Source organism: Dermacentor andersoni, chromosome 1 (assembly GCF_023375885.2).
Source record: "Dermacentor andersoni chromosome 1, qqDerAnde1_hic_scaffold, whole genome shotgun sequence".
Lineage (NCBI taxonomy): Eukaryota > Metazoa > Arthropoda > Arachnida > Ixodida > Ixodidae > Dermacentor > Dermacentor andersoni.
The window spans coordinates 98,489,670-98,516,102 of NC_092814.1; the positions used below are offsets into that span (position 1 = coordinate 98,489,670).

The 26,433-nt window shown below is 49.8% G+C and overlaps 2 protein-coding genes across 2 annotated transcripts in view; one reads left to right on the plus strand and one right to left on the minus strand.

The window, feature by feature from the left end:
• Positions 1-26,433, plus strand: part of LOC126545390 (uncharacterized) — a 51,792-nt gene that overhangs the window by 13,400 nt on the left and 11,959 nt on the right. The window contains exon 2 of the mRNA XM_050193229.3: positions 8,319-8,466. Within this exon, the coding sequence (XP_050049186.1) occupies positions 8,319-8,466 (148 nt within the window). The remainder of the gene's footprint in view (positions 1-8,318; positions 8,467-26,433) is intronic.
• The window catches only part of Sac1 (Sac1 phosphatase), a 140,736-nt gene continuing 115,514 nt past the window's right edge, over positions 1,212-26,433 (minus strand). Inside the window, exon 20 of the mRNA XM_050193221.2 lies at positions 1,212-1,443. Coding sequence (XP_050049178.1) covers positions 1,431-1,443 — 13 coding nt within the window. The 3' untranslated portion in view covers positions 1,212-1,430. The remainder of the gene's footprint in view (positions 1,444-26,433) is intronic.

Here is a 26,433-nt window from a genome sequence, read left to right on the forward strand (position 1 = left end):
ACAGTATGTGCGATCGTGAAAGCGTGCGAGGGTGAGCCGACGTTTGGCGGTTCAATCTCGCGCGCGCAAGGGAACAAAGCGGGGAGAATGCACGTCATCTTCCGTCGCGCGCATGACACCGGGGGGAGGGAGCGTTCTACTCCGGCGGCTGCTGGGTATGGCGCGGCCGCGCGCGCAGGGCCTTGAAAGCGATCTGCAATCGGGACTGAGTCCGAGTGCTGATAGCTTCGTGTGCGCTGTGTTTTCGCCGCTTTGATTGCGTTGAAGCGAGAGGCAGCACGAAGATCAGTTCGCTCGCTGCTGTTGCCGCGCTTCCTGTTTCCAGCGTTTTGACTGCGAGTTTCCATGGTGATCGAGTGAGATGTACTCATGTCTGCTTGTGCCCGCGTGACACCATGCTTGTTTATTTAGTTATTGGGCGAACGTTTACAAGTTTATACGGCCAATAAAGCTACTATATTTACTTCGTATAGCGGTCTACTAATTTGCTATCGCGATCGATGCTTCGCTTTTCCGGCGAAACTGCGAATTTTTTTTTTTCAAATCCGCCATTACGTCAAAATGGCTCAGACCTCGCCCATATGGGCATAAAAAACAGACTGGCATAGTTTTACATTAGAGACGACCGCCCGCTGAACGCGCTGCTGCGCGCGCTTCCCTAATGCTGGCAGCGCCGTAAGCCTACTTTTTGTTGTTGTGCGCCTCAACTATGGGGAGCGCCGTGCCGCCCGGCCCACTCAACCGTATTCTGGCCGGCGGAGCGCCCGCCGGCCACTTGCCTGAAGCGCCGAAAAGTCCAGTGTTATAAGCGCGAAAATTCTGTGCGGGATGCGCGCTCGCGCGGTGTGCGGCATGTGAACGGCTGCACTTTTTTCGGAGAACGAATCCGCTCGCTGTTCGCGGCCACTGCCGGAACACACGTGCCAAAGCCGTTCTGGCGGAGCGCGTTCGGAGAACGAATCCGCTCGCTGTTCGCGGCCACTGCCGGAACACACATGCCAAAGCCGTTCTGGCGGAACGCGGCGCAATTTTCGTCAATTTTCTCTGGCGCAGGAGTCCCACCTCTGCTGGGGTCGCCATCCTGCGTTATAAAGGAAGCTTTAGCTCTGGAGCTCCCATCTATAGACGCATGGGAATGGAGAAATCGGTTTTCTCGGCAACCACTGCATCGGTATTGATGAGGGTTGCTGTATTTAAAAGGAAAGTTAGGATCTAGCGGCTGTAGCAATATATCTTTATTTATTATTTATGCAGTAAAAAATGTTCTCGAACATTGCAGGATTTCAGAACACTTCAGCAAAACACTTGGTGCCGACAATTAGCGAGCTCTTCGGTGGGGTCGGCTTGGTTAGGACGCTTTGATGCGCGTGTGCTGCGCATCGAGGCACCCTATAAGCTGGGACGGCTTGCTGAATAAGCACGAACTTCTTTCAAATGCCCCTCCTGCAAAAAATGCAGAACTTGTCAGCATGTCAGTGCTCACGCTGACCAAGAGCTTCTGTGGAATAGAGAGTTTTTGGGTGTACAGTCTTTGGGGGACGCAAGCCGCCGTGCGTACAAAAGAACGCGAAACGAGCACAAAAAACCTCGAAGGGCCCATATTGGAGATTGCGTCCCCCAACACTTGGATGTGGTTTTGGTACCGTATTCTAAAAGCTTCGTCAATAGAGAGTTTTAGGGTATCCGGTACACGCAGTGGCGTTTGAGCAGTACCGGGTTGCCGGACGCTGGTATAGCGGCGTCTTGTGGCGCGTCTTCTAATCACACTGTCTTATAGCCACGTTTTCATGTTCCATCAGAGTTCTTATCGAAAAACATTTAAATGGGCAACGTGTTCGCGATTACGTCGCTGCCATAAATTTACACCAGCAGCGAAATAGAATACACTTGGCTACTGCAATAATAGTTCGGTGTTTTTCTGGTTGAGCTCTGCGCCACCAACCCAGCCGCTCATGTTTACGCCTCCGCTAACCGGATAATCCGCAAACGCCATCGCGTGTGCTTAAAAAAAATCCCTACTTGTGAGACCTTGCAAGATCAGAACCCAAATTTCAACGGAGCAGCTTCGAGAGAAACAGGCGGGGGCGTTTCTCGTTCTTGTGGAACCTTTTCGCCAACCCTCGTGCACTCTCCAAAAACCGCCCTCGCCCGTTGCGCCGAGCTTTGCAGCTGTTGCGCCGGCGCCGTCTGCGTTAAACACGCGAACGCTGACAACGCTCTCGAATGAATACTTATGAACATTTAAATATACTTTCGACTGTTCTTTTTTTTTTTTTTTGTAAGCGCAGAGTGTGTCTCGTATGCACGTGCAATGTTTCAAGCACAAATGCTCATGCATTTCCTTGCATCAGCAATTATAAAATTGAATTCAATGCTCGATGCAGCGTTTTATACGCTCCGACAGCAATCAGGGAATTTCCTGCAGCGCGCCAAATTTACCTCATTGAACTTTCTCGCGGGACGGTCCAAATTATTTGGATGCCGGCCCGCGCACTCCTCTCTCCCCGGCAACGAGACGGCTCAGAACGTAGCTCGAGGACTTATTCACCGAGCAAGTGAGCCAGCCCAGCCGGGAACGAGAGGAAACCCTATGGTCTGCTACAAAGAAATCACCGATTACTATCGGCTGGGAAGGGTCTGGTGCCCACCAACTCATCCAGAGCTAACCAAGAAACAGGCGGTAGCCTGGCGCCTCCTGCAAACAAACATGTATCCTAACCCGGTGCCTGCAGCATATTCTATCCAGAGCAATATAATGATCAATGTAAATTATGTATGAGTAGGGCGGATCTGCCACATATTCTGTGGGCATGCTCGAAGGCGGCTCCTTACGGGGCCGCAAAATTCATAACCGGCAGTATACATATATATTGGGAGACCCTGCTGCTCATGTGCTATCTCCTATGGTTCTGTCAATAAATTTTCGTCTGTATTTCCATGCAACCTAAGAATTCAATGCAAGCTCCGGCCACAAAACAGTGCACTTGACATCTGTGCCTCGGCGTAACAAAAGATAGTTGCCGAAAGACGCCTTAATCTATGGAAATGTATCTCACACTGTTAAACTACTATCTTAAGCAAAGCCACGAACTGAAAGCAAACTATGTAAATGCGTTGTTTGTGGGTCAAGAAAATAATTGTGCTGTAGAAATCCGAAATGGCAGAAAGGGCAGGACATTACAGTTAAAAAAGAATCAGGTAGGCTGTATCAGGGACGCAGACGCAGTGAGATACGTACGTGAAACGTGTTGTGCCTGCTGCAGACGGTGTATGGGCACTAGGGTACAGAAATGACGTAACCAAATACACGTTACATTTATTCACGCATTAGAAAGCTTATATGTCCAACTTAGCCATGCTAGAGTTAGTGGACGCCTTACGGTCTAACTTTGCAATCGTGTTCGCTTCCTATTCGTAGTGGGTCCGTTTATTTTGCAGAGGGTAGTTGGGCAGGTAAAAAAATGAGCTCCCTAATAGTGACACACGAGGCTTCCCTGAGCCGCTCGAGCTCGCCGCACTCGTAGATAGTTGGGGCTTTTGCGCGGACTAAAACCTCCTGCGCTTGGGCTTTCTATGGGCACGATCCGCCGTGGTCAAAGGGGTTGAATATACCTTCGTCTTGCGGCCCGAGTCTCTTCACGCCATTTCTGGACCTTACGTGTCGAACGCAGAGGGCACATAGCCGAGCAAGCGAGCAACTTCTGCAGCAAATTGAACACTCGTATGCGTTGTAACTCGTGATAAGCACTGGTTTGAGTGCGGTGGATTATACCTATTATGGCTTAGTCAGACCGACAAACTAACTGCCGAGCTACGCCTCTCTGAACACCTAGCGAGAGGCTAAATTTAGCTCCGATTGCGTCATGCGTGGCACGACGACGGCGCTATCTATGCACACGACACATGTGTGATCGAGTAATGACGCCTTTCCTCTATATACACAACGACAGCAAAGTAAGGCGCGTGGAATAGTACGGTTGCAAACGTATAAGCAACAATGCTAAAACATGTTCTCGTTACATGCAGTTTTAACAATTAAGCGACTCACTCTGACCGATTTTAAAGACGTTTCACGTGAAAATGTTAACGCTGTTAACAAAAATTAACAGTGCAGGAATGATAGGTCTTACGCAGTTTTTTAGTAACCGTTGAAACTTGTTTTTAGTAAAATGCAACAGATATGGGCTGGTTCCTTAACGGTTTAGTTTTCACAAACCCTATACCGCCGGTTTTCCTTGCCCTGCGACCTTTTTCTGTTTTCTGCCATTGCGCCATAGTAACCTTGACAATTAATCATGATGGTAACATGGATCCGATCACAACGAAGTGACATCGAGATGACATTCTTTGCGGAGCTTGTTGAAATCGCCGCCAATACTGCCGCGGTTTGTCAGGGAGTACGACAACGGGAACGCGCAGCTCATCCTGAATTGCTACATGCAGTTGCGGCATCCCAATTTTTATTACCTGCCGTGGTGCCTTAGCGGCTATGGCGTTGCTCTGCTAAGCACGAGGTCACGGGATCGAATCCCGGCCACGGCGGCCGCATTTCGATGGGGCCCAAGTGCAATAACGCCCGTGTACCGTGCATTGGGGGCACGTTAAAGAACTTGGTCAAAGTTAATCCGGAGTCCCCACTGCGGCGTGCCTCATAATCAAATCGTGGTTTTGGTACGTAAAACCCCCGAATTCAATTTTTATCGAAGTGTGGATGAAGCTTGCAACTTCCGTCGCCGAGCTGTTTGAGGTTAGCGCACAGGCCATTTTCCAGGTCAGGAACGTCGCGAAAGCGATTCACCGTGCGTTCCTTACACTGTGCCGAAAGCAGCTCAGCACGGGTGGGAAAGAGCTGTCTGACTATTTTGTATGACAATTTCGTTACATGTGTACTACGTTGGCACATGCACGACTCTTTCAGTGCAACGAAGGGCTCATGGTAGTGGTGACCGCAGCCACGTTTTGCGCCTGTGATCACCTGCCGCCACCGACACCCTGCACGAAAGGTGCACGGGAACTGACTACTCATTGAACGCAACATCGCAAGGTAGAGAGAAGGGAGCCGGTGCATTTACTGCTTGGACGAAACGTGGGAGGTGTGCCGGACACACTATGCTTCAAAAGGACGCTACGTTGGGGAAGTTGGTATTCCATAATGAAACTACTGACAGCGTGAAACTGCACGAACTACACAAGGAAGATACACGGACAAGTGCTTAATTGTCCGTGTATCTTGTGTAGTTCGTTCCTCTGAAGGCCCGACCAGTTCCAATCCCCTTATCAAGAACCGACGCTGCAAGAAAGCTTCATATTCTGGCTAAAGCTAGGACACACAAATACTGGTCTTCTCCCAACCTCCCGAAGTGTCATCTTCATAGACTAGATCCATCCTTAAAGCTACAAGTGCCATCCAAAATTTTCCGCTCTGAGGCGACAGTATTGTGCCGCCTCTGGCTCGGGGTGGCATTTACGAAGGCCTACTCGTTCCGCTTGGAATGGGGAATAGGCGCATATGCGACCCTTGTGGAACCACAGAAACGATTGAACGACGTCGAGCGCGAAGTTCTCTGGACAACACTGAACCAGCTGGACTCTAGACCATTTTCCGTAATGAAGATCCTTGGACCCTGGACGTACGCGTCGATGGCACAGAAAGCCACGAAAGCGCTCTTGAAATACCTCAAGTCGACAGGTCTTGGGAACCGTGTGTAGACTCGGTGCGAATCTTCAACTGTGCGCGGAACTGTGCTCTCTCTCTTCATCTCCATACCCGCTTCCCCCAGTGCAGGGTAGCAAACCGGACGTGCTTCTGGTTAATCTCTCTGCCTTTCCTGACTTCTATTTCTCTCTCTCTCTCTCGTGCCGTTTTTCACTGTCAATAGTTTCAGTATGGGTACACTATATTGAAGTGGGGGCTGATACAACTGTCACATCCGCACGATGCGTTCATGTGTTCACGACATGAGTGACCGTGACGGGCGGGCGCATCTATAGAAATTATTCTTGAGTTGGACAGCGGAGTACTTGTTGAACTCTTAGATTTGCATAGGCTATTTAGTCTTAATATCAGCTATGCGTATATGTGTTGCGCGTGTTACGCAATGCTCCCTGCTAGCTGTTTTTCTTCCTCCATGTGTGGGTGCGTACCTCCATGCTGTCACATCGCACAGTGCGGCCAAACTGAGCCCTGTATTTTTCTCTAAAATAATAAGGTCGGATACTTTTCAGACAAGCTTTCCATATGTTAATGCGAAGCTTTTGCCGCAAAATACATCTGATGAAATGTTTTGACGTATCAGTTAGTGCGCACTTCAAATCAGTTGTTGGGAGGGCCGTCAGAAGCAGACGCATATTCTTGCGAACCTCCTCGATGAAATGCGTAGTAGAACATGTAACGCCATCTCGAGTGCACAACACACGACGCGTCACACTCAAACACCAGGTTTAGTGGGCGCATCGCGGTGGCTGCGATTGAGGGAGCGCCTACGTTACATCAGCGCTGATAGAACGAGAAAACACTAACATGCACAACACACCAGTGAAGTATACAGGGCGCGGCAAAAGTTTCCGCACTCTCTATAGAAATCAGTTGTGAAATGCCAAATGGCCCAAACCGAAGGAATTTCTGAACGATCCGTCATAAGAATTGTGAAAGAGAAGCTGCACAAGTACAAGGTTCAGAAAGCTCATAGACTCACAGAGCACATGAAGGAGACCAGGGTCGTATAGATGCAAGGACCTGCTCAAACGCTTCGGCAGCATGGCACGCAATCGCAGCATTCTTTTCACAGACGAGGCAGTGTTCAATGTCAAGCAGTTTTTTAATTAGTATTGACAGAAAGCCTGAAAAGAAGACAACGTCTGTGGAAGATTGCTTCAGGAGTTTTTCACCCTCAATCAGAGATGGTTTTCGGGGTAGTCACTTCTGATGGAAATATGCCGCTGGTTTTCTTGTAATATAGAGACAAAGTGAACAGCTTAAATTATCTGGCAGATGCCTTCAAGAAAGAGGTCCTGCACTGGGCCGAATCACACTTCGGAAACCATCAGTGGACGTACCAGGAGCCGGAGCGGAATGCTGCTGGTCCAGCAGGATTCCGGCTCACAAGGCAAAGGTGTTGCATCAATAGACGCACGAAAACGTTTGATTTCATTTAGAGATGAGAATGGCCCCCACAGAGCCCAGATGTAAGCCCGCTTTACTTCAGTTTGGCCTGTGTTAAAACCCACAATCTGCTCTAGATACTCCTCAACAGAATTTGGCTGCTCTTCGTCGGTCATTAGAAAAAAGCTAGAGGTGAAATAGACGAAGACTACATCCGTGCCACCATCGATGTATTTCCGAAGCGACTCAATTGAATTCGCACAAAATGTGTACATTTAGGAAAGTATATTTGGATTTGTGTCTGTAGAACATAACACACCAAGTTAACATAAAAGTGATTTTGTTACAATGCACAGCAACTATATTTATAGGCTTTTACTTGAGTGTGAAAACTACTGCCGCACCCTGCAGACACAGCATCGCTGGGTGTTACGTATGGGTCGAACTGGGCTGATCCCGAAAGTGGCGCAATGTCGCGTAATGTCTCAAAGCGCCAGCTGCCAGAATGAAAAACAGGGGAAACTGGCGCGCTCTCACTTCTATAAATTGCTACCATATACGACACGACGCACACGCCAAACGTTTCAAAGCCTACACGAGAGAGAACTGAGAAAGTTACTAGTATTCTCTTATGCCATGCATGCGCCTGTAGCCTAATGAGTAGAGCATCGGGCTGTTGCGCTGGGGGACACGGGTTTAAGACCCACCACCAAACGCGTGTATTTTGTTATTATTGAGGCTGCGACTGAGGCCGGACGTACGAAGAAAACCTGGGGATCGATCCTTTAATGCTTCATATGAATGCTCCTGTAGCGTCATTGGCATAACAGATGACGCCGATCATCGTGCGAGACCAGCCGCATGCAGTAGCTTACAGTGGCTGCGGCGTTGCACTGTAGAGCTCGATGTCACGGGTTCTATGCCGGCCGCGGCGGCCACACTTCGAACAGGGTGCAACTGCGCGTGACACCGCCGTGTTGAGTGCACGTGACGAAGTTTCTGGTGTATAGCTGATCCGAATTCGGCGCAAAGCACGTCAGAGTACAAACGAGTTTTTATACGTTTCGCAAGTTTTCGCGCAGTACCTATAGCTCTTAAATTATATGTGTTGTCTCCTCTTGAAATTAAATGACTTGACGTTTTCGCCTAGCAAAATGACTCGTCGTTCTTACTTTTTTTTCACATTTGATTTTACTAAAAGTGACGATTTATACAGCACTACTTGCAGCGGTGTCGCCAGCGTTAGCAGCCTGTGATGCAGAGGAGGCTGTCACTGGACTCCAACAGTGCAGGAACCAGATCCACCAGATAGAGAAACACAGATTTAATGCTTCCAACGCCGACCACATAGAACAAGTATGCTGGTAAGCGCACATGCATACCTTATTCATGCGAATGTCTTCATCATGTTTTTTCTGGAGTCTTTCAACAAAATACAAATGCATCGCCGTCCGAAAACATCGGGCTATGGTCACAAGCTCTATTTATGCAGTCTTCCTTACTTGCATAAGCCATCAAAGTAACCACCACGCCGACACCACTCACACAAAGCACGTTGGCAGTAAACGCGCGCAGAGAATGAAGAAACGGTTAGATGAGATTCTGGGGTTTCACGTGCCAAAACCACGATCTGATTATGAGGCACGCCGTAGTGGGGGACTCCGGAAATTTGCACCACCTGGGGTGCTTTAAGGCGCACCTAAATCTAAGTGCACGAGTGTTTTCGCATTTCGCCCCCATCTAAATACGGCCGCCGTGGCCGGGATTCTATCCCGCGACATCGTGCTTAGCAGCGTAACGCCAAAGTCACTAAGCAACCACGGCGGGTAAAAGAAAAGGTATTCTGGTGTAAATGATCGAATTGATGTGTCCGTATACACATGGTGATACACTTACAGGTGGCCTCTACTGACGGTTCCACAAACATGCAGTGTTCGTCCGGTGCTGTAGTCGTCCCAGAAAGAGGTATTACCATCAGCTTTAGGACTGACCACCCAACGACATCTACATCTGCGGAACTAGCTGCTCTTCGAGCTGCACTTTGTTTTGTCAATCGGGAACCACCTCGACAATGGTCAATTTTCAGCGACTCAAAGGCAGCCCTACAATCTGTACTATCAGCTCTGCGTCGCGGGCCATTCGAACAGCTCGTATTCGATATTAGATGCCTACTCCATACATCACATGAGAAAGGACATCACGTGACGTTTCAGTGGCTGCCAAGTCACTGCGGCGTCATCGGAAATGAAGACGCCGATAAAGCCGCTCGGACAGCTCTTGAAGACACATAGGAAGAGGCCATACCACTTTCACGGTCCGACGCAGCCAGCAGACTTCAAGTGCTTGCACGGGAGATCACGCTCTCTCTATGGTGCGCACCAAGCAGCCAGACCAACCACAGCAATCATCAACACGACCTGCCCTCCTTGATGCATCTGTGTATGCCAACTGGACTCCGCCGAAGTGAGGCCACCCTGCTTTATCGCTTATGGCTAGGGGTGGCCTTCACGAAATCTTACTCGTTTCGCATTGGAATGGCCGACAACGCTCTCTGCAATGCCTGTCTTTGCGAGGAGACGATGGAACACATTCTGTGCGACTGTCCTGAATATAATGTTCAGAGACAGTCCATGGCGTCCGTTCTAGCGCACCTTGACAATAGACCATTGTCAGTTGCAACCATTTTCACATATCGCCGACTGAAGACATCGCAGCTGAAGGCGACGAAGGGACTACTTCAGTTTATGAAGGATACGGGCTTGGACAAGCGGCTGTGACAGTGATGTCACGTACCGCACAAGAGTGACAGACTGTAACCAACGATGTGTGTGCCGTGTTATGTGCCCTCTATCTCTTCTCCCCATCTTTCATCCCCCCATCCCGCTCCCATGTGTAGGGTAGCAAACCGGTTAGGCTAAACTGGTTAACCTCCCTGCCTTCCTTCTCCACTTTTTCTTCCTTCCTTCCTTACAGGTGGCCTCGGCTGAAACATTTTAGAATCATAATAACCCAAACGCTATCATTATCATGGACCAGGGATATAGCCATATCCAGCTTTTCTGGGCACGTACCGACTAGTGCCCCAAGCGGCCGCGGCACTAAGCTAGTGCGTTTTTAATGGAACGAGAGGGTTTTCCGCGAATAATTAAAGCTGCAGGTCGATTATTGAAAAAAGGCAGGAGACGGACATGTTCTAGAAGACAATCCACACTAGACAAATGCAGTGATCACGCTGTGGAAAGCAAGAATTTTGTTCCCAGAGCGGTTAAAGATTCCGCAATGGAAGCTTATGGAAACAAGGAAAATTGGCACTCGATTTGTGAGACAAAACCAATAGCTGTGATAAAACTACGGCGGCTATCGTAATAACCGCTACAGTGTATGTAGTCCGGAGTCGATTGATCCATATGTCGAGTCGCTACATATGGCGCAACACTGTTCCCTAAAGCGATTTTTCAAACATTGTCGTGCCAATTCACGTGGCATCTATAAAAACCGGAGCGTATCACTTGCGGAATTTCTGGAAGCCATGGCCGAGTCGTTTAATCGCTCGCACCTATCGTTCCGCGTCCTGCTGCGTATAATTTTTTTTTCGATGGCACGTGGGACTGAGTTCGACAGTCTCCCACCAGATAGCCGAAACACAAAACTCAAGATTCGGTTTTTGCAGGAGTGCTCTTCAAATATCATATTTTCTATTTGTACTTCCTAAAGCTTAGCGATAGATTGCTCATTTGTTAAGTCATCGCTGTTATTATCAGATTTCATTCCTTGGACAACATAACAACAAGCAGGTACATGTCTTTGTGTTACGTTAAAAAAAGACAACAACAACAAAAGACATCGTGCCTTGTAGCATGGGCATATTCAGAAATTCTGGATCTGTGGAGCTTCACGGAAATGCAAATGCGTAACTGAATGGGTAAAATCTATATCGGCCGAGTATCAAGTTTCAACTGACTGCGCTGAGAGGGTAGTCCCTTCTAAAAACATATGCATTTATGGCACTTAGTCGGAACATTGACGGTGTGTTAAAGCAGTGTTTTGTTCAGGGATGGGGGGTTATGCCACACGACAGGAGTAAATTGTTTTGCACCCTCTTGGCAGAGGGCACATTGATTTGAAAAAGCGCCAAATTTAAACCGTAAAGCGATTTATTACAGCTGAAGTTGGAACGGTAACTGCAGAGCGAGTGTCATTCTGTCTGTTTGCACGAGCATGTTTTTGTGAGGCAGCAAGGAAGGAGAGGAAGTGTATGTGCATGTGCACGCCTTGAGCGTGCGTGCGTGTGCACTTGCATTTGCGTGTGCGCGCGTGTTTGTGTCTCCGTATTTGAATCTGCGTGCGCACAAGTGCGTGTGGGAGCATACGCGTTTGTGTGTGCGTGCATGCGTACATTTTTGTGCGTGTGTGCATGTGTGGGCGCGTGTAAATGTGAATGCGGGCAAACATTTGTCGTGTCTCTGTGTTTTTGCGTTTGTGTGTGTGCGAACGTGCGTGCGTGCGCGCGCGTGTGTGCGAGAGAGAGAGAGAGAGCCTTTCCCCGCTTACATATACTCTCGGGGATGAATGGGATAGAGTTTATTTAACACGTTCACTGCGTAGCCCGTTATCATAGTTTTGATCTCATTGCGTCGTGGCCCACCGATGGGTCACCCGATGCTTTCCGCGAGGGCGGCGTGACACACCGGTGGGGCACACTTCTGAGGCTGTTTTTTCCGCCTGCTGAAAGATGGCTCTACTGGCATTTTCGGTCGCAGCTTGCGCGGGCTACTAGCGCAGAAAATCAACATGTTGGTTCACTTGGCCCGTGCATTTCTAGGAAGTTGCTTCCCCTGGGGCCGCATTTTATAAAAATCCGTTGTCCATTTTCCGCTCCATTTCGCGTGACGTAAGCCTGACGGAATCATCAGACAAAAGCAGCAGTCGACCAATCACAGAAATGAAAAGCATGGAGATACCCGCGTTGACGATAGCCTTCGTCATTCGTTGCGCGCTGTGGTTCAATATGGGCTGCAAGGTGCATCCAATAGTGAGGTCCGGTCGCCAATGAGCCAATAGTCGGGTCGCTTCCCACGGACGTTTGAACGGCACGGCTACGTCATCGAACAATAATGACCTGACGTAAAGGGCCAAATGGATCATAAAAACAAAATGGATAGTAGATCCTTATAGCATACGGCATCTGGAGAATTTATCGAGTCATTTATTGCCGCGACTCTGCTCGCTTCATCCCCAATGAGCGCGACTGAAGCGCATTCTCAAGGATGTCCTTGAAAAACGGCGCCCTTTCTGTCTACAAAATTTCTGCTTTATGTAACTAGAGCGCGGCCAAGAGTTTCGGTCGTTCTGCTCCGAACAACCGCCAGAGGCGCTTGTTGCTCTCGCACCCTCGATTCTTCTTTCTTTTCCTGGGCATGCACAAGTTTCCACAATAAAGAGTTTGCGTTTTGAAGCCGTTGCCTGCTACGTTTACTACCCACCGACCAGCTCCCCTTTGTGGGGCAACGCCACGTGACCCTGCGTTTCAGCATTCACTAAGCACCAAGACTCAAGAACAAGACCTCAAACTCGACATTTTATTGAAGTACTTCCAGAATAATTTTCGGAAGAAAAAAAAACTGTTCAAATCACAGCATTTGTAACTAAACGTCTTACGTGCCACCAGCTCACGATGTCTAAAACGTAGTCTATGTTCAGGAGTTCTACAGCCAGTACATCTCCTTCGGACAGACCGTGCAGGTCCATCGGCCTTTTCCAGCGTATGGGCGCGCTTTGTTCCGCATGTCCTTTCGGTCTCAATCTGAGCTGTGGCGAAGAGTGCGCGTGCCAACTCCTCGCGGAATTCGATGATTGGCGACGTTTTACCGTCCACCATTGAACGGACAACCCATGCGTTTACAACTGCAGTTCCAACGATGAGCTCCATCGCAGCTTTCCTATACCACTTGAGCCCTTTCCTTAGGCAGGAGTAGTAGGACGTCATTTGGTCACTGTAGCCTACGCCCTTTTTCGCCACGTTGTAGTCGAGGACTGTGCGCGGTTTCATGATCGGCTCACCCTTTCTCGTTTTTTTTTCCCGGTATCAACAAGGCTGGCGTCGTGCTCAGCAACCGTTGACATCATGAGAACGTCCAACCACTTCAGCACCTTTACGCCGTTGTGGGATTCAAGACCAACGACTTCCCCTTTTTTTACTGTAGCTTGTGTAACTTCCTTCGGAAGCCCCTATCGGTTCGATCGGAGAGTGCCACATAATAATGTATCATCTTTAAACAGGCGTGACGCAAGCGGCATGCTCGCGTAGAAGTTGTCAACGAAAAGTGTGCGACCACAGCCAGTGAAACCAGCCATCAAATTTACTACTACTTCTTCGGCATGCCCCATGCCCGCTATGGCGCCAGATTTTCCGGCATATATTTGCAGTTTCAATGTATAGCCTTCCTTCGTGCAGGCCTTGTATAGCTTGACTCCGTACTTGTGGGCTTTACCAGGGATGTATTGCCTAAAGGCGAGGCGCCCACGCCACGAAATAATCGTTTCGTCAATGACAGTCTCTTTGCCTGGCTCCAACACTGAGCAGAAATTGCGATTAATTTTTTTCCACCAAGGGTCGAATACGATAGACACGATCCTGATGTGCGCTCGGTTCCTCGTTATCTGCGAAATGCCAGAACCATAGTAGCAGCAGAAACCGGTCGCGGGCCATGTTCTGGCGAATGCAGTTTACGCCGTACAGATCGCTTCTTGCCCAGTAGTGCTGCAGATTAGGAAGCCTTACTAGACCCATGCAGGTCAGTACACCAACGAACACTTTCATTTCTTGCACGTTTGTCTCAGTCCATTTCTTCACGCGCGATTTCTCTTGTAGGACGTTCGAGTCTATGTACTGCTTCCCATACCTGTTTGTCTCATGAACCATCATGTCCCAAATGTCATCAGTCAAAAAAAGAAAAAGCAAGCTGAAAGAATCGTTGCTAGTCGGGAGGCTGATTAGCACAGGAGGGCTCGAATACGACATCGCTCTAACTCTAGTCGTTATAGCATTCCAGCTTTCGGCAGGTAATGCAGCCTGAACATCACCATTTTCCAAATCCTCAGATACCGCTTCACCGCAAACGCTTCACTCACCATCCCACAGTTCAGAACTTTCCAATAACTCTTCGAGGCTGTCATCGTCGCTGCTTGAACACTCAACGTTCGCTGTAGCAGAAGCTGTGCCGCACGAAGTGGATGGCAACGTATTTGGGCTGCCGTATGTCCCGGCGGATCCGCTTCTCCCGCAGGGTCTTTTCTTCTGGTTTTCTGTACCTCCGTCGAATTTTTGACAGTCCATCACGATTTTTGAATGCTCGTAAAAAATGAAAAGCACAAGGATGAGGACCACGAGGCTTGGCACTGAGAGTGAGCCAAGTTATTGCTAATAGGACAGACTAATTCTTCAGGTGAGCTCTTGCACACATTGTGAGCGCTTTTCAAAAGTACGTTGGGCATGTGGAAAGCGCCTGAACAAAAGGCTGGAGCGGGTAGCTGGAACATTTTCTACGCCGTTTCCTGGTAGCCGTCAGCTTTATCTCAGACGCATTGCGAGCGCCAATGTCAATAAATACAGGCGCGCTTTATATCTCTACCGCCATCTGTGATATGATAGTGGAAACGCATTTTCATGCATTTGTGGAAGCATATCGTCGCCACACTGCAAGAAACGCCTCGTTGTTTGCGCCAGCACGGCTGGACTGCGTTGCGTGACCCACCGGTGGGGCACGACGCAGTGAACGTGTTAAACCCAGACTTAGCGAAATCAACACAAAAAAAAAGCGCCTGAACCGTTAATATCGCCGCCCTAGCTTTCGTCACGATGACACCGTCACCATCGGCACGGCTACGTGAGCAGCTACCAAGCTGTTCACTTTCGTTATCTTCCTTCCCTCAGCGGCAGCGCATTCATTGTCTTGATGCCAACGACGCGCTAAATCTGCACCATCATTGCGTTATGCGTCACTTCTGCGTCCAAGCAAGCTTTCGGCGGCACACGTTCGCTGCTATATTGATACTATGCTAAAACTTTCAACTGCTTGCCTCTGAAGAAACAGCGTGAATAAAAATCGAAAGCGAACTGGCCACAAGTAACATGCTCACGGAGCCATACTATTGGTGACATCACAATAGACTAGGTGCGGTCAGGTTGACTTTACAGGTTTCCAAGGGTTGACTGACGGGCTAGTCAGTTCATTATCACAGAAAGAACAGCGCTTCAAGTTGTTAGAGCAGTGTGTGTGTGGCTCCTCCTTTGTGTCCCGTCTTGAAGCGCTGTTCATGTGACTTTAGAGACGTTCTTTTTCTGGGTCAGTTAGGCTTTCCAAGAGCGTTTAATTGGAAAATTCTTGTTCGCATGGCTCTTACAGAAGTATGTTTAATCAAAGTTTCTTCCCTCAGCCAGATAATCTCGAGGACGGGCTCCAAACTACACATTTTCTTTAGCCACCTAAGATCAACTATTGACCATTTAATTAAGGTAGCTTCGTCAATTATGCACACAACTTCTCAACTTACTCATCTAGAGGTTACCAATTTGAACACTCGAATTATAAAATGATGTCACCAATATTTGAATTGGTGTAATAGTTTTCTTTGGTGCAGTTAAAAGCAGCCGGCATATTGATGGTGCATAGGCTTCTTATAAAGCAAGAATAAAAGCTTGGTGAGGTTATCTTGGCGCAAACCAAGTTCATGAGCTGAAACGCATGTGCCCAACCGTGCACCTATGCCTTTACAACCGATTCTCTTACATTATACAAGAAGCACCTCAGCGCTACTGTAATTCACAGAAGGTGTGCGAGAACATTGTGCGCTCCTGATTATATTTCTGAGTGTTGGTGGCATCAGTTTCCTGGCATCATCAGGAATAAAAACAGCTACTTGGGGGAAAGATTCGATACAATTTCAGTACTTTATAACATGTGGGGCTGCGCGGACATGTAAGCTAGAACGAAAAGTACTGAGGTATTAGGATGAGGGTTTTGCTGTGTATATTTTGGCTGTCTAATGTTAAGACCTAAAGATGAATATACTGTGATTTTGGGACAATTAATGCTGACATACGTACAGTCACGTCAAATATAAGCTCCGACACAGTGCCCGTGGTGGAACTGGCCCCTGGACTACAGGGCTACATTGAAGCACGAAATGCTGGTTTGGTAAATACCAGTAATCGGAAGGTATTTAGCTCTTGAATTTTTGGTATATCGGCGCCACTGTGCAGTCTTGGGGACCCTTTCTACCACGAGTACTATGTTTCAGTCAATATTTAAAGGAACTGTGCATTATTTTTATTTTTTCGGTGAGCTTTCCTTAAAGTATAACCACTGTTCCAAAGTTATAGGTTAGCTCAAGACGCGCCTGCGTGTATTTCTAATATCAAGAATGTTGTCACGAATTCGATAGCGAGCGTTATCTAATCAGATTGCGCGCGTGAAGCGAATACTGGCGTACATTCTCGAGCACATATGAGCGCCCGAGTTTGGCTGCAATGTACTACGACCATTCCAATCTGATGAACCGATGCCTTGATCCGTACGTGCATCGGATTCAGAGGAAGCACTACTTTGCGCGCAGGCATCGTTGTGCTTTTATTTTTTTTTCAGTGCAAGCTCTCCCTATAATGAGTTAGATTCATGACTGACTCATTTGGAATTGTCTTGTTCTTCGCATCACTACAACGTGACGGTGTAAACGTACTACATTTTCATTGAGTCAATACTGGGAAATAGATTAGGACTTCTTTTGCGTGTGCGTTTACACATTTGACACAGCAATTTATTATTCATAACTTATTAATTTAGGAGGTTGTAAAAGACAGCAACCTTGTATTAACAGGAGGTCTTCAGAATAAAGAACATTTAAATGCTTATTAGTCGGCTTTCACGTCATCGCAGGGAAGGAAATTTCAATGAAATCATCCTTATGATAATTAAAAACCTATCCGGTTGAAAACGTTTCATCTGAGTTGTCACTTTGCAAGCTGATACCGACTTGACGGTGATTCATATCGTGAGCCCTTGACATATGTCCAACCATCGAACAAAGGGTTATTCCGAATGTTTCATTCCGGGAAGGCGTGTTACTCTCCTGCCCTTCACTCCGGTTCACAACTACGCATAAGACGAAAGTGCTGCGTAAAGAGCGTCGTTAGCACGAGGTCGCGGGATCGAATCCCGGCCACGTTTCAATGGGGGCGAAATGCGAAAATACCCGTGTACTTAGATTTAGATGCATGTTAAAGAACCCCAGGTGGTCCAAATTTCCGGAGTTTGTCACTACGGCGTACCTAATAATCCGATTGTGGTTTGGCACGTACAGCCCCACAATTCTGCCAACACTTCTGCCGCGATGCGATGTGCCATGTGAGGCAACGACAAGGCTCAACCTTCTCATAGGTTATAACCAATGGCGCACAATAACGCCTCAAGCAAACACGTTTCCCTGTATGTTCTGTGTTACACGCAGACAAACAGCAGTGGCACACGCAAGGTAACATTTACCGTCAACTCAATACTCTCGTATTGCAGCAAACGCTGACGAAATGAAACATTCGCAGTTACCATCAAAGCAAGCCGCACAGAAAGCTTTGCTTACATCGATTCAGAGTACATGCTCCATCAGCTTACCAATGCAGGACGTTAGGGAGATGGGTCCTAAGTTTTCAACCTTAACAGGCTTGCCCGACTTGGGGATCAGTGTGATGTCGGCGTGTCGCCATGCTTGCAGGAAGCATGCCCTTGCGCCAGCAATCATTGAAGATATGGGTGAGGTGATTAATATCCGCGTCACTGAGGTTACGAAAGGTGGCGAATCGGATGTGGTCGGCTCCCGGTGCCGTGTTGCGGCGTAGGTCTTGTAGGACCACCCGCACCTCGTCAGATGTGATGTCTGCATCGAGCAATTCCTTCGCCTCGCCTACATAAGGATAGTCAGGGTACTGCGGCGGCAGGCCTGTGGGTATGAAATGATTCTCTAGCTCCCTCAGGAGTGTCGAGACATCGTCCTTGTATACTCGTGCATTAGGGTGTGGAGCTGTTGAAACGTTTTTCCCTTTGTTGTGGTGGGGTCTGTGAGTGAGCGAAGAATCGACCACGTTTTTGCTGTGCTCAATTAGCCTGAGAAGCGATCGTAAAATCCGCACCAGTTATTCCTCGTAAGGGTCTCTACATACTCCTGGGATTCCCGTGTAATTTGATCTACACGTTGCTGTAGCGCGAGTAACAACAGACGCAGTAGGTGCAAGCAATGGAATGGTTTATTGAAGATAGCGTGGCTGCTTTTATTCCGTACGAATCAGTAGGTGCATGCGCACTTCGTGATGCGATAGGCGGGCTTGCAATGACGCGATACGGCACTTCCTCCCCCTTAGAAGCCTAGCCTGTCGGGTGGTCTCCTTGTGCGCGTAGAACGCCTAGGAAGTCCTAAGCCCGTCGGTACACTTGAGGTTGCTTCACTGGAAGCATGGGATGCACCAAGTGATCCGTCTGACGATGATTCAGCGTCTTCCACTGCAGAGGGTTGATTACTCCGACTTGGTTGTCTCCAGGTCGAGTTGCGTAGAATTCTTGCTTTACTTCGTCCGCTGCGAGTCGTGACCGCACTTGGTCTACGTGACGGCGCTGCACCCCTCCTGTGGTGTCCACCATGACCATACGCCTACCTCTTGTTGACGTCACCGTGCCGGGTAACCATCTCTGGCAAGCCTGATTGTACTGCCACGACCAAACAGGCGCTCCCGGTGAAAAGACTTGTGGCAACGGTGCCGGGGGTCTGCTCACCGTGGGATCCCGTGCCACCTCTTCCTCTGGAAAATGTGCACTTAGGCGGGTCCTGGGTTGAAAACCCAGCACATCTCCGCGGGCGACTTGCCATCTCGAGTCGGTGTTGCCCTGTAGCGTAGCAATTGAGAACTTGGAAAGACGACTGAGTAGACTTCCATCCTTATTTTTCTTGATACCTTCCTTAATGGTGCGCACTGCACGCTCCGCCAATCCGTTTGACTGCGGATAGTATGGAGCGGAGGTAACATGACACACATGGTTATCTTTGAAAAATCTTTTAGTCGCTGAACTGCTCAATTGTGGCCCATTGTCGGAAACGACTGTATGGGGCAGACCAAAACGCGCGAAGATCCCTCGCAGTACTTCGACTGTAGTTTCTGCACTTGCTGTTTTAAGAGGTACTGCCTCTATCCATTTCGTTTCCGCATCTACCACCACCAAGATCATGTGACCTTCCACTGGCCCTGCATAGTCGATATGCAGGCGAGACCAACGCTTGTTCGTTTTCGGCCAGCTTGAAGGGACCTGTACCGCTGGCATGGGCCAACATTGCACGCATTGCTGGCAGCTTTGTACCAGCTTGTCTATGTCGTGGTCCAATCCGGGGTACCAAAACATCGTACGGGCCAGGCGCTTCATTGCAGTCATACCTGGGTGGGTGTCGTGAAGTTCTCTCAGAATAAGTGCCCGCACGGTCTCGGGCAAAACTACGCGAAGACCCCAGTATATTAGTCCTTTACTCACAGTGAGTTCGTATCTGCGGGTGAAGTACGGCTGAAGGCACTGTTGCTCCGGCCCCAGCTGGTTTGGCCAACCACAAACGATCCACGTCTTCACCTGTCGGAGGAGCATGTCCTCGCTCGTGCTGTCTGCCAACTGCTCTGCGCTAAGAGAAAAATTTGTCAAAGCTTGCGCATGTAGCAGGTGTTCGACGGGACCATCTTCACCAGGGTGCCCTTGCTCCGGCAGCGGCAAACGGCTCAAAGCATCGGCATGCGCGTGTAATGGTCCTTTCCGGAATTCTATGTCATACTGATACGCTGATAAAAAGAGCGCCCAACGCTGTATCCTGGCCGCCGCCATCTGCGGAATTGGTTTCTCGGGATGGAACAGCCCTGTCAACGGCTTGTGATCCGTTATCAGACAAAATTTATTGCCGAAAAGGTAGTCTCTGAACCTTGTCACACCGAAAACTAGGGCGAGCGCTTCCTTTTCCAGTTGCGAGTAATTTCGCTCCGCCGGCGTCAAGGTTCTCGAGCGAAAAGCTATCGGATAGTCTTCGCCGTTGATGCGGTGGGACAGCACTGCGCCCAAGCCGACCGATGAGGCATCGCATTCCAGTCGAAGGGGTTTTCGCGGGTCATAGTGGACCAGAAATTTAGCCTTGCCTAAGGCATTCTTTGCTTCTCTAAATGCTCTGTCCTGGGATGGACCCCATTGCCACAATACCCCCTTTGCCAGCAAGCGATATAAGGGAGCCAGCGTCGTTGACAAGTTGGGCAAGAATATAGCATAATAAGTAACCAAGCCCAAGAACGATTTCAGCTGGCTTACCGATGTTGGCTTCGGCGCGGCCAGTACCGCCTCGAGGTTATCTTGCAGAGGATGAAGACTCTTGGCATCGATGCGGTGCCCCAGAAACGACACTTGTGCTTCCCTAAACCGGCACTTGGCTTTGTTCAACTTCAGGTTGTGTTTACGAAGCCGCTGAAACACCTGCCGCAGTACCGATGTGTCTTCCTTTTCTGCCACAATGGTGCCGAGGTACACTTGAATATTCGGCAAACCTTGCAAAATCGATTCCATTCGTAGCTGGAACAAGGCGGGGGCTGAAGCAATGCCAAATGCTAGGCGATTGTAGCAGTAAAGGCCCCGGTGTGTGTTGAGTACCGCCGTCTTTCTAGCTTCGTCGTCCAGCGGCAGCTGATTGTACGCGTTGCGTAGGTCCAGAGTGCTGAAGACTCCGCCGCCCGAAAGCGCCGCAAATATGTCAACTTTGGGCAGGGGATACTGCTCCAAGTGAGACGCCGGGTTGACTGTTAACTTGAAGTCGCCACACAATCGTATATCGCCGTTCTTTTTTGCTACCGGAACCACCGGTGTTCCCCAATCTGAAATGCTTATCGGCGAAAGCACTCCGTCTTGCACAAGACTGTCGATCTCGGCGGAAACTTTGGAGCGCATGGCATAAGGCACTGTACGTGCCTTACAGAAATGTGGGCGGGCTCCTCTTCTGAGGTGTAATTGCACAGGGGGGCCCTTGCTTGAGGTGGTTCTAGCGTCCCAGAAGGACACACCCGCCTTACGGAAGGCCTCTATCGTGTTCCGGCCGCACAGCAGTGGTCCGTTACATGCCACCACGATTAGCGTGCTGGTCACAACAGTCGATCCAGACTGAACCCTCATGGTTATCTCGCCGACAACTGGCAATGGCACGAGGAAGCATGTTAAGCGGAGCGACGTTTTTTCCAGTGCCGGCCACCATTTGCGATGTTTCTTAAATATGTTCTTCGGTATGACGCTGACCGGAGAACCCGTGTCTAGAATCATTCGCAATTTCCGGCCCTGCCATGTCAACCCTTCCTCGAGAGGCTTCAACGTAGCTCTGTCGGCGGAGCTGTGAGCGACAAGAGCAAGCAACATTTTTTCTTCGTTCTCACCTTCAATTTCCTCGACGGCAAAGGCACCACGTTCTCGAGGGCGGCCACTGCTGCAAACCTTCGCCAGAAGACCTTTCCTGCCGCAATGGTGGCACTTGGTGTTTCGATGACGGCACATGTGTGTTGCGTGGGGGCCGCCGCAACGCTCACATGAATGGTTGTTCTTTGCCGTGTTCCACTTCGTCCAGGGTCGTCGTCCTCGCTGCGACTGTACAACATTGATGCTGGTTCCCGTAGTCACTGGGTCTGCTTCTCGCATGTCACGAACGTCGCCTAGCGCCTTCTCTGAAGCTATGGCGAATTCTTTTGCTTCCTCAAAAGTTAGCTTCTTCCGCGTTAATAGGCAGCGTCGTGCGTCGTCGTCCCTGATTCTGCATACTATGCGGTCTCGCAGCATACGGTGCAGCGAGTTGCCGAAGTTGCAACTTTCCGCCAGTCTCCGAAGGTCGGCAATGTATTCCCGAACGCTCTCTCCGTCCCTTTGTTTGCGCATGAAGAACGAGAAACTCGCCGCTATTTCATTAACTTGAGGATTGTAATATTCCTCGAGGTATTCAACGACTTCATCGTAAGTCTGGCTGTTACCGACGCGGTTGAAAGGCGTCCTTGCAACATGCGCACGACATTATCGCTCAATGAAGACACCAGCAGAGCTCGGCGTTTGGCCGTGTCGGTAATTCCATTGCCCTCAAAATAAGCTTCCAGCCGTATTCTGTACGTGCTCCAGCTGCTCACCGTCTCGTCGAAAACCGGTGGGCGAGATGCCATCATTCGATCTTGTCAGTCGCTGACCATGCTCACATGAAATCCCATCTTCGTCGCCACTGCTGTAGCGCGAGTAACAACAACAGACGCAGTAGGTGCAAGCAATGGAATGGTTTATTGAAGATAGCGTGGCTGCTTCTATTCCGTACGAATCAGTAGGTGCATGCGCACTTCGTGATGCGATAGGCGGGCTTGCAATGACGCGATACGGCACACGTTTCCTAAGTTTGCGGTTGAGGTGTTGTCGTTTCCATCGTCGTGTCAACCCTCTGCGGGCGTTCCAAAGATGAAGTAAACGCGGGTCTATGGTGTCTCGGTTGTGGTGTGCAGTGTGCACGTGGCGGCCTCTAGATCTTGTGCGAGAGTGTCAAGCCAGCGTTCGTACCCCTGGCCCTCAGGTGGGTCCTGGCGACGTTCCCTGAATTTCGCCCAATCCGTTATACGCACATTTCGCTCGGGCCTGCGCGCACCCCGTAATGACAAGGTGGTCGCCACAATGTAGTGGTCACTACCAAGGTGCCCCTCTAAAGGCCAGTGCGCAACGACTGGGCCAGTATTGCGCACGAAGGTAAGGTCAGGGCAGGTGTCACGAGATACGCTGTTGCCTATCCGAGTGGGGCGCTCTGGGTCGGTAAGCAGTGCGTATCTTATGTTACAGATGGCCTTCCATAAGCGGGTCCCTTTAGCCTGCGATTTAACGTAACCCCACGCAGTATGCGGAGCGTTAAAGTCGCCGGCAACCACAAACGCGTCCAAATCTACCAAATTCTGTTAGTAGGTGCTGAAAACAGTGCGTACGCGAACGGGGGGAACTGCATATATTGAGAATAAACAGACTCTCGCTGCGTTTACCTTGCGTAACTATTCCAATATTTGGTGAGGAATGTCAATGCTAGTCGTATGCATGCGACATGTAACATGTTTCGAAAGTAAGGCTCCCACAAGAGGAAAGACACCCGAGAGCGTGCTGTAGCCGGATAAAGAAGGGGTGCAATTGACTTCCTGTAAGAGGATGACATCGGGAGGGTTCGTGGATGTGGCGATATACTGCTGTAGGGAAGCTCGTTTTTGGCAGAATCCCTTACAATTCCACTGCCACACCACTAGTTGCTCCGCGTTACGCGGCGCCATCATCATCGTGAGAGGAAGCAGGCGGTCGTGCATAGGGATGCGGGCGCCGGTTGCCCACATTTGGAGGTTGCGGCCGAGAGCCTTGGTCGGAAAGCCCGCTTTCGTTGTTACTGCTAAGCTGAGGAACTTGCATGGGTGCGAAAGTGCACTCTATACATGATTTCACTTGCTCCGTAATCCCTATTCGAAGGTCCTCCATTTGGCGTCCTATCCTGTCCAGAGCCGCCTGCATACTAGTGCTCATGTCTGCCAGCAGCGCGTCCATTTGTTTTTGCAGGCGCTCACAGCGCGCTTCCATGTCACGACGTGGCGGGCTATTTCTATTAGAGGATCGGGAGTTGATAACGAATTGGTAATAGGGGAAGGGGTAGGGAGAGATTTACGGGGCGGAGCGAGCTGTGGGGGACCCTCCGCCCGACCTACCTCCCGAGGCGCCTCCATTGCTGTTTTCTTCTCCGGGGCCCGCTGCACCCCTGAAGGGACCAGGGTCACCTTGGCTGGGGCGTTGGTCTGCAGGGCCTTCTTGTAGCGTTGTTGGGAAGATGGGGAAGGAGGGCGCTTCTCCGGGAGTCGCACCGATGCCTCGCGGGATCGGGGCCGAGACTTGGAGCGTGTCCGTAACTTGCGACGGGATCTCGAACGGGTCTCCGACCAGACTTGTCTGGTCTCCTTCGTTGGGGCGCGTGACGTTCGGGTCTCCGCCGTATCTGTGGTTGTGGTCGGGTCGCTGGAGGGTTGGAGCTGGCGCTGCTCTTTGTCGAGAGCTTTCCGCACCCAAGCTTTGTCCAGTGTCTGCCTAGCACGCCGCGGGCAGTTTGGATCCGTTGTAGGGTGGGTCCCGTCACAGGATCTGCAGTGTGGGGTGCACGGATGCGACGAGGTGGGGTTGTCAGTCCTGCACGTCGCGCAAATGACCACGTGCGGCGTAGGACAGTAATCAGCCCAATGGCCGAGCTTGTGACATATTTTGCAAACCAGTTGGCGGGGTCGATGGGGGTAGCAGCGGAGTTCTGCACTATAGAAACGCACGTAGCGAGGTACTTTAAGTCCTTCAAATGTTACCAACGCAACGTTGGTTTGACCCATCATTCGTGCTTGAAGTATTTGAGTTCCAGGAGCCAAAAGCTCATCGACTAGCTTGGAAGACAGTGTACCGGGCAAAAGACCAGGAACAATTCCCTTGCATGAGTTGTCTGGGGCGGCAAAATATGTTGTGATGGGATAGACCCGCTGACCAAGGTTCAGCTCCCTCACCTTGCACAATGCGTCGGCTACGTGTGACTGGGGTGTGCTGATGATCGCCAAGTTCTGCTGAGGTCGCAGTCGGAATATGATGTTCTGACGATCCTCGGTGGTCAAGCCGGCTGCACTCCATAGAGCTGGGCGCGTCCACTTATCGAGACAAACTCTTCCGTGAGGCCGCAGATCGAATTATCTTTTCATCGTGCAAAGGAAGTTGAGGCAGGTTCTGATTCCGCCTGTGCTTGCGTACGATAAGCTGAGAGGCGTCCGGAATGCTCAAGATGTTCTCGGAGGGTTGCGTCTTAGCGTGCGTTTGACGGATGCGTCGCTTATGTATGACTGTCTTCGAAAAGCCACCTGCGTCGTCGTCAGTTCTGTCGTCGTAAATGTTCGGGGCAGCATCTTCCCCCATCCTTTCTCCGGTCGGAGTTTCCACCTCTGGACACTCCGACTCTGGAGGGGAAATTGGCGACGATGGGATCGGCGGCCAGTCCCGCGGTATCCACCTCGGGCGTCTTCGTTGTTGCCGAGGGACGCGCGGCGGCGTTCTCCGTCGCCGATTGCGTCTCCTGCTCGTTGGAAAATGACGTTGCGGTAGATAAATGCTCCATCGAAAGAGAGCGGTGAATTGGCCGAAGGCCCTTTGCACGCCCGTTTAGAACATGGGCCTCGGAAGAGCTGGTCGCCTGGCGCTCTTGGTTCATGGTGTAGAAAACACGCCAAGGCAGCTATGGGGGCGCCCCGGCAGGGGCAGCCGCGTTGGAACTGCTTCAGAGCTGTAGAGGCGCGGGGAGCGGCAAAAAGTCCCGGGACAAAGGCGGTCGGTGGGAAACGGCGAGAAAGCCGCTTCCCATATGACTCCCGGCGAAAGCGGTCCGGGCAAGGACGGTCGGTGAAGGTCGCGTCGTCTCGGTGGTTGCGGAGCGCGCCGACGACACGTCCGTTCACTTCGGCTGATTGACTGCTCTCTCGTTTAAGAACTTACCTAGACAAGTTTGGTATTCTTTCCAATAACCAGTATGGTTTCATACCGGAATACTCAAATGAATTGGGTCTAATATTGCTAACAGATAAAATTAAATCTGCCATTGACACCGGTAATGTCGTTGGAGGTGTATTTATTGACCTTTCAAAAGCTTTTGATTCGGTTATGCACGACATTTTACTGCAGAAACTGGAGTCAATCGGTGTACCTGTGGCCCCACTAGAACTAATTCGTAGTTACTTGCATGATCGTGAACAAAAAGTACATGTGTCTGTCTGGTACCTATTCTAATACCCGAACCATCACCATAGGTGTTCCGCAGGGGTCAATCCTGGGTCCGCTTTTATTTCTGATTTACATGAATGATCTTCCGCTAAGCCTTGTACATTCTTCCTGTATACTTTATGCAGATGATGCCACTGTAATAACCGCCGATGAAGATGTCGACTCGATGTTGTTTAAACTAAATACAGATTTGATAAATGTTGTTGAATGGTTCAAAGAGAATAAATTAAATATAAGTGCCAAAAAATCTAACTTCGTCATATTTTCGTCAACTGAATTATCCTTAACAATTGTTTTGTCTATGTGGGTGATACTCGAATTCGTGCTCCCTCTAGTGCAATGTTTCTTGGGATCAAACTACATGAACATTTAAAGTTTAACTTGCATATATATGCCTCACTGCTCACGCGAAAAGCAGCATATGTCATTGGAATTTCAAAG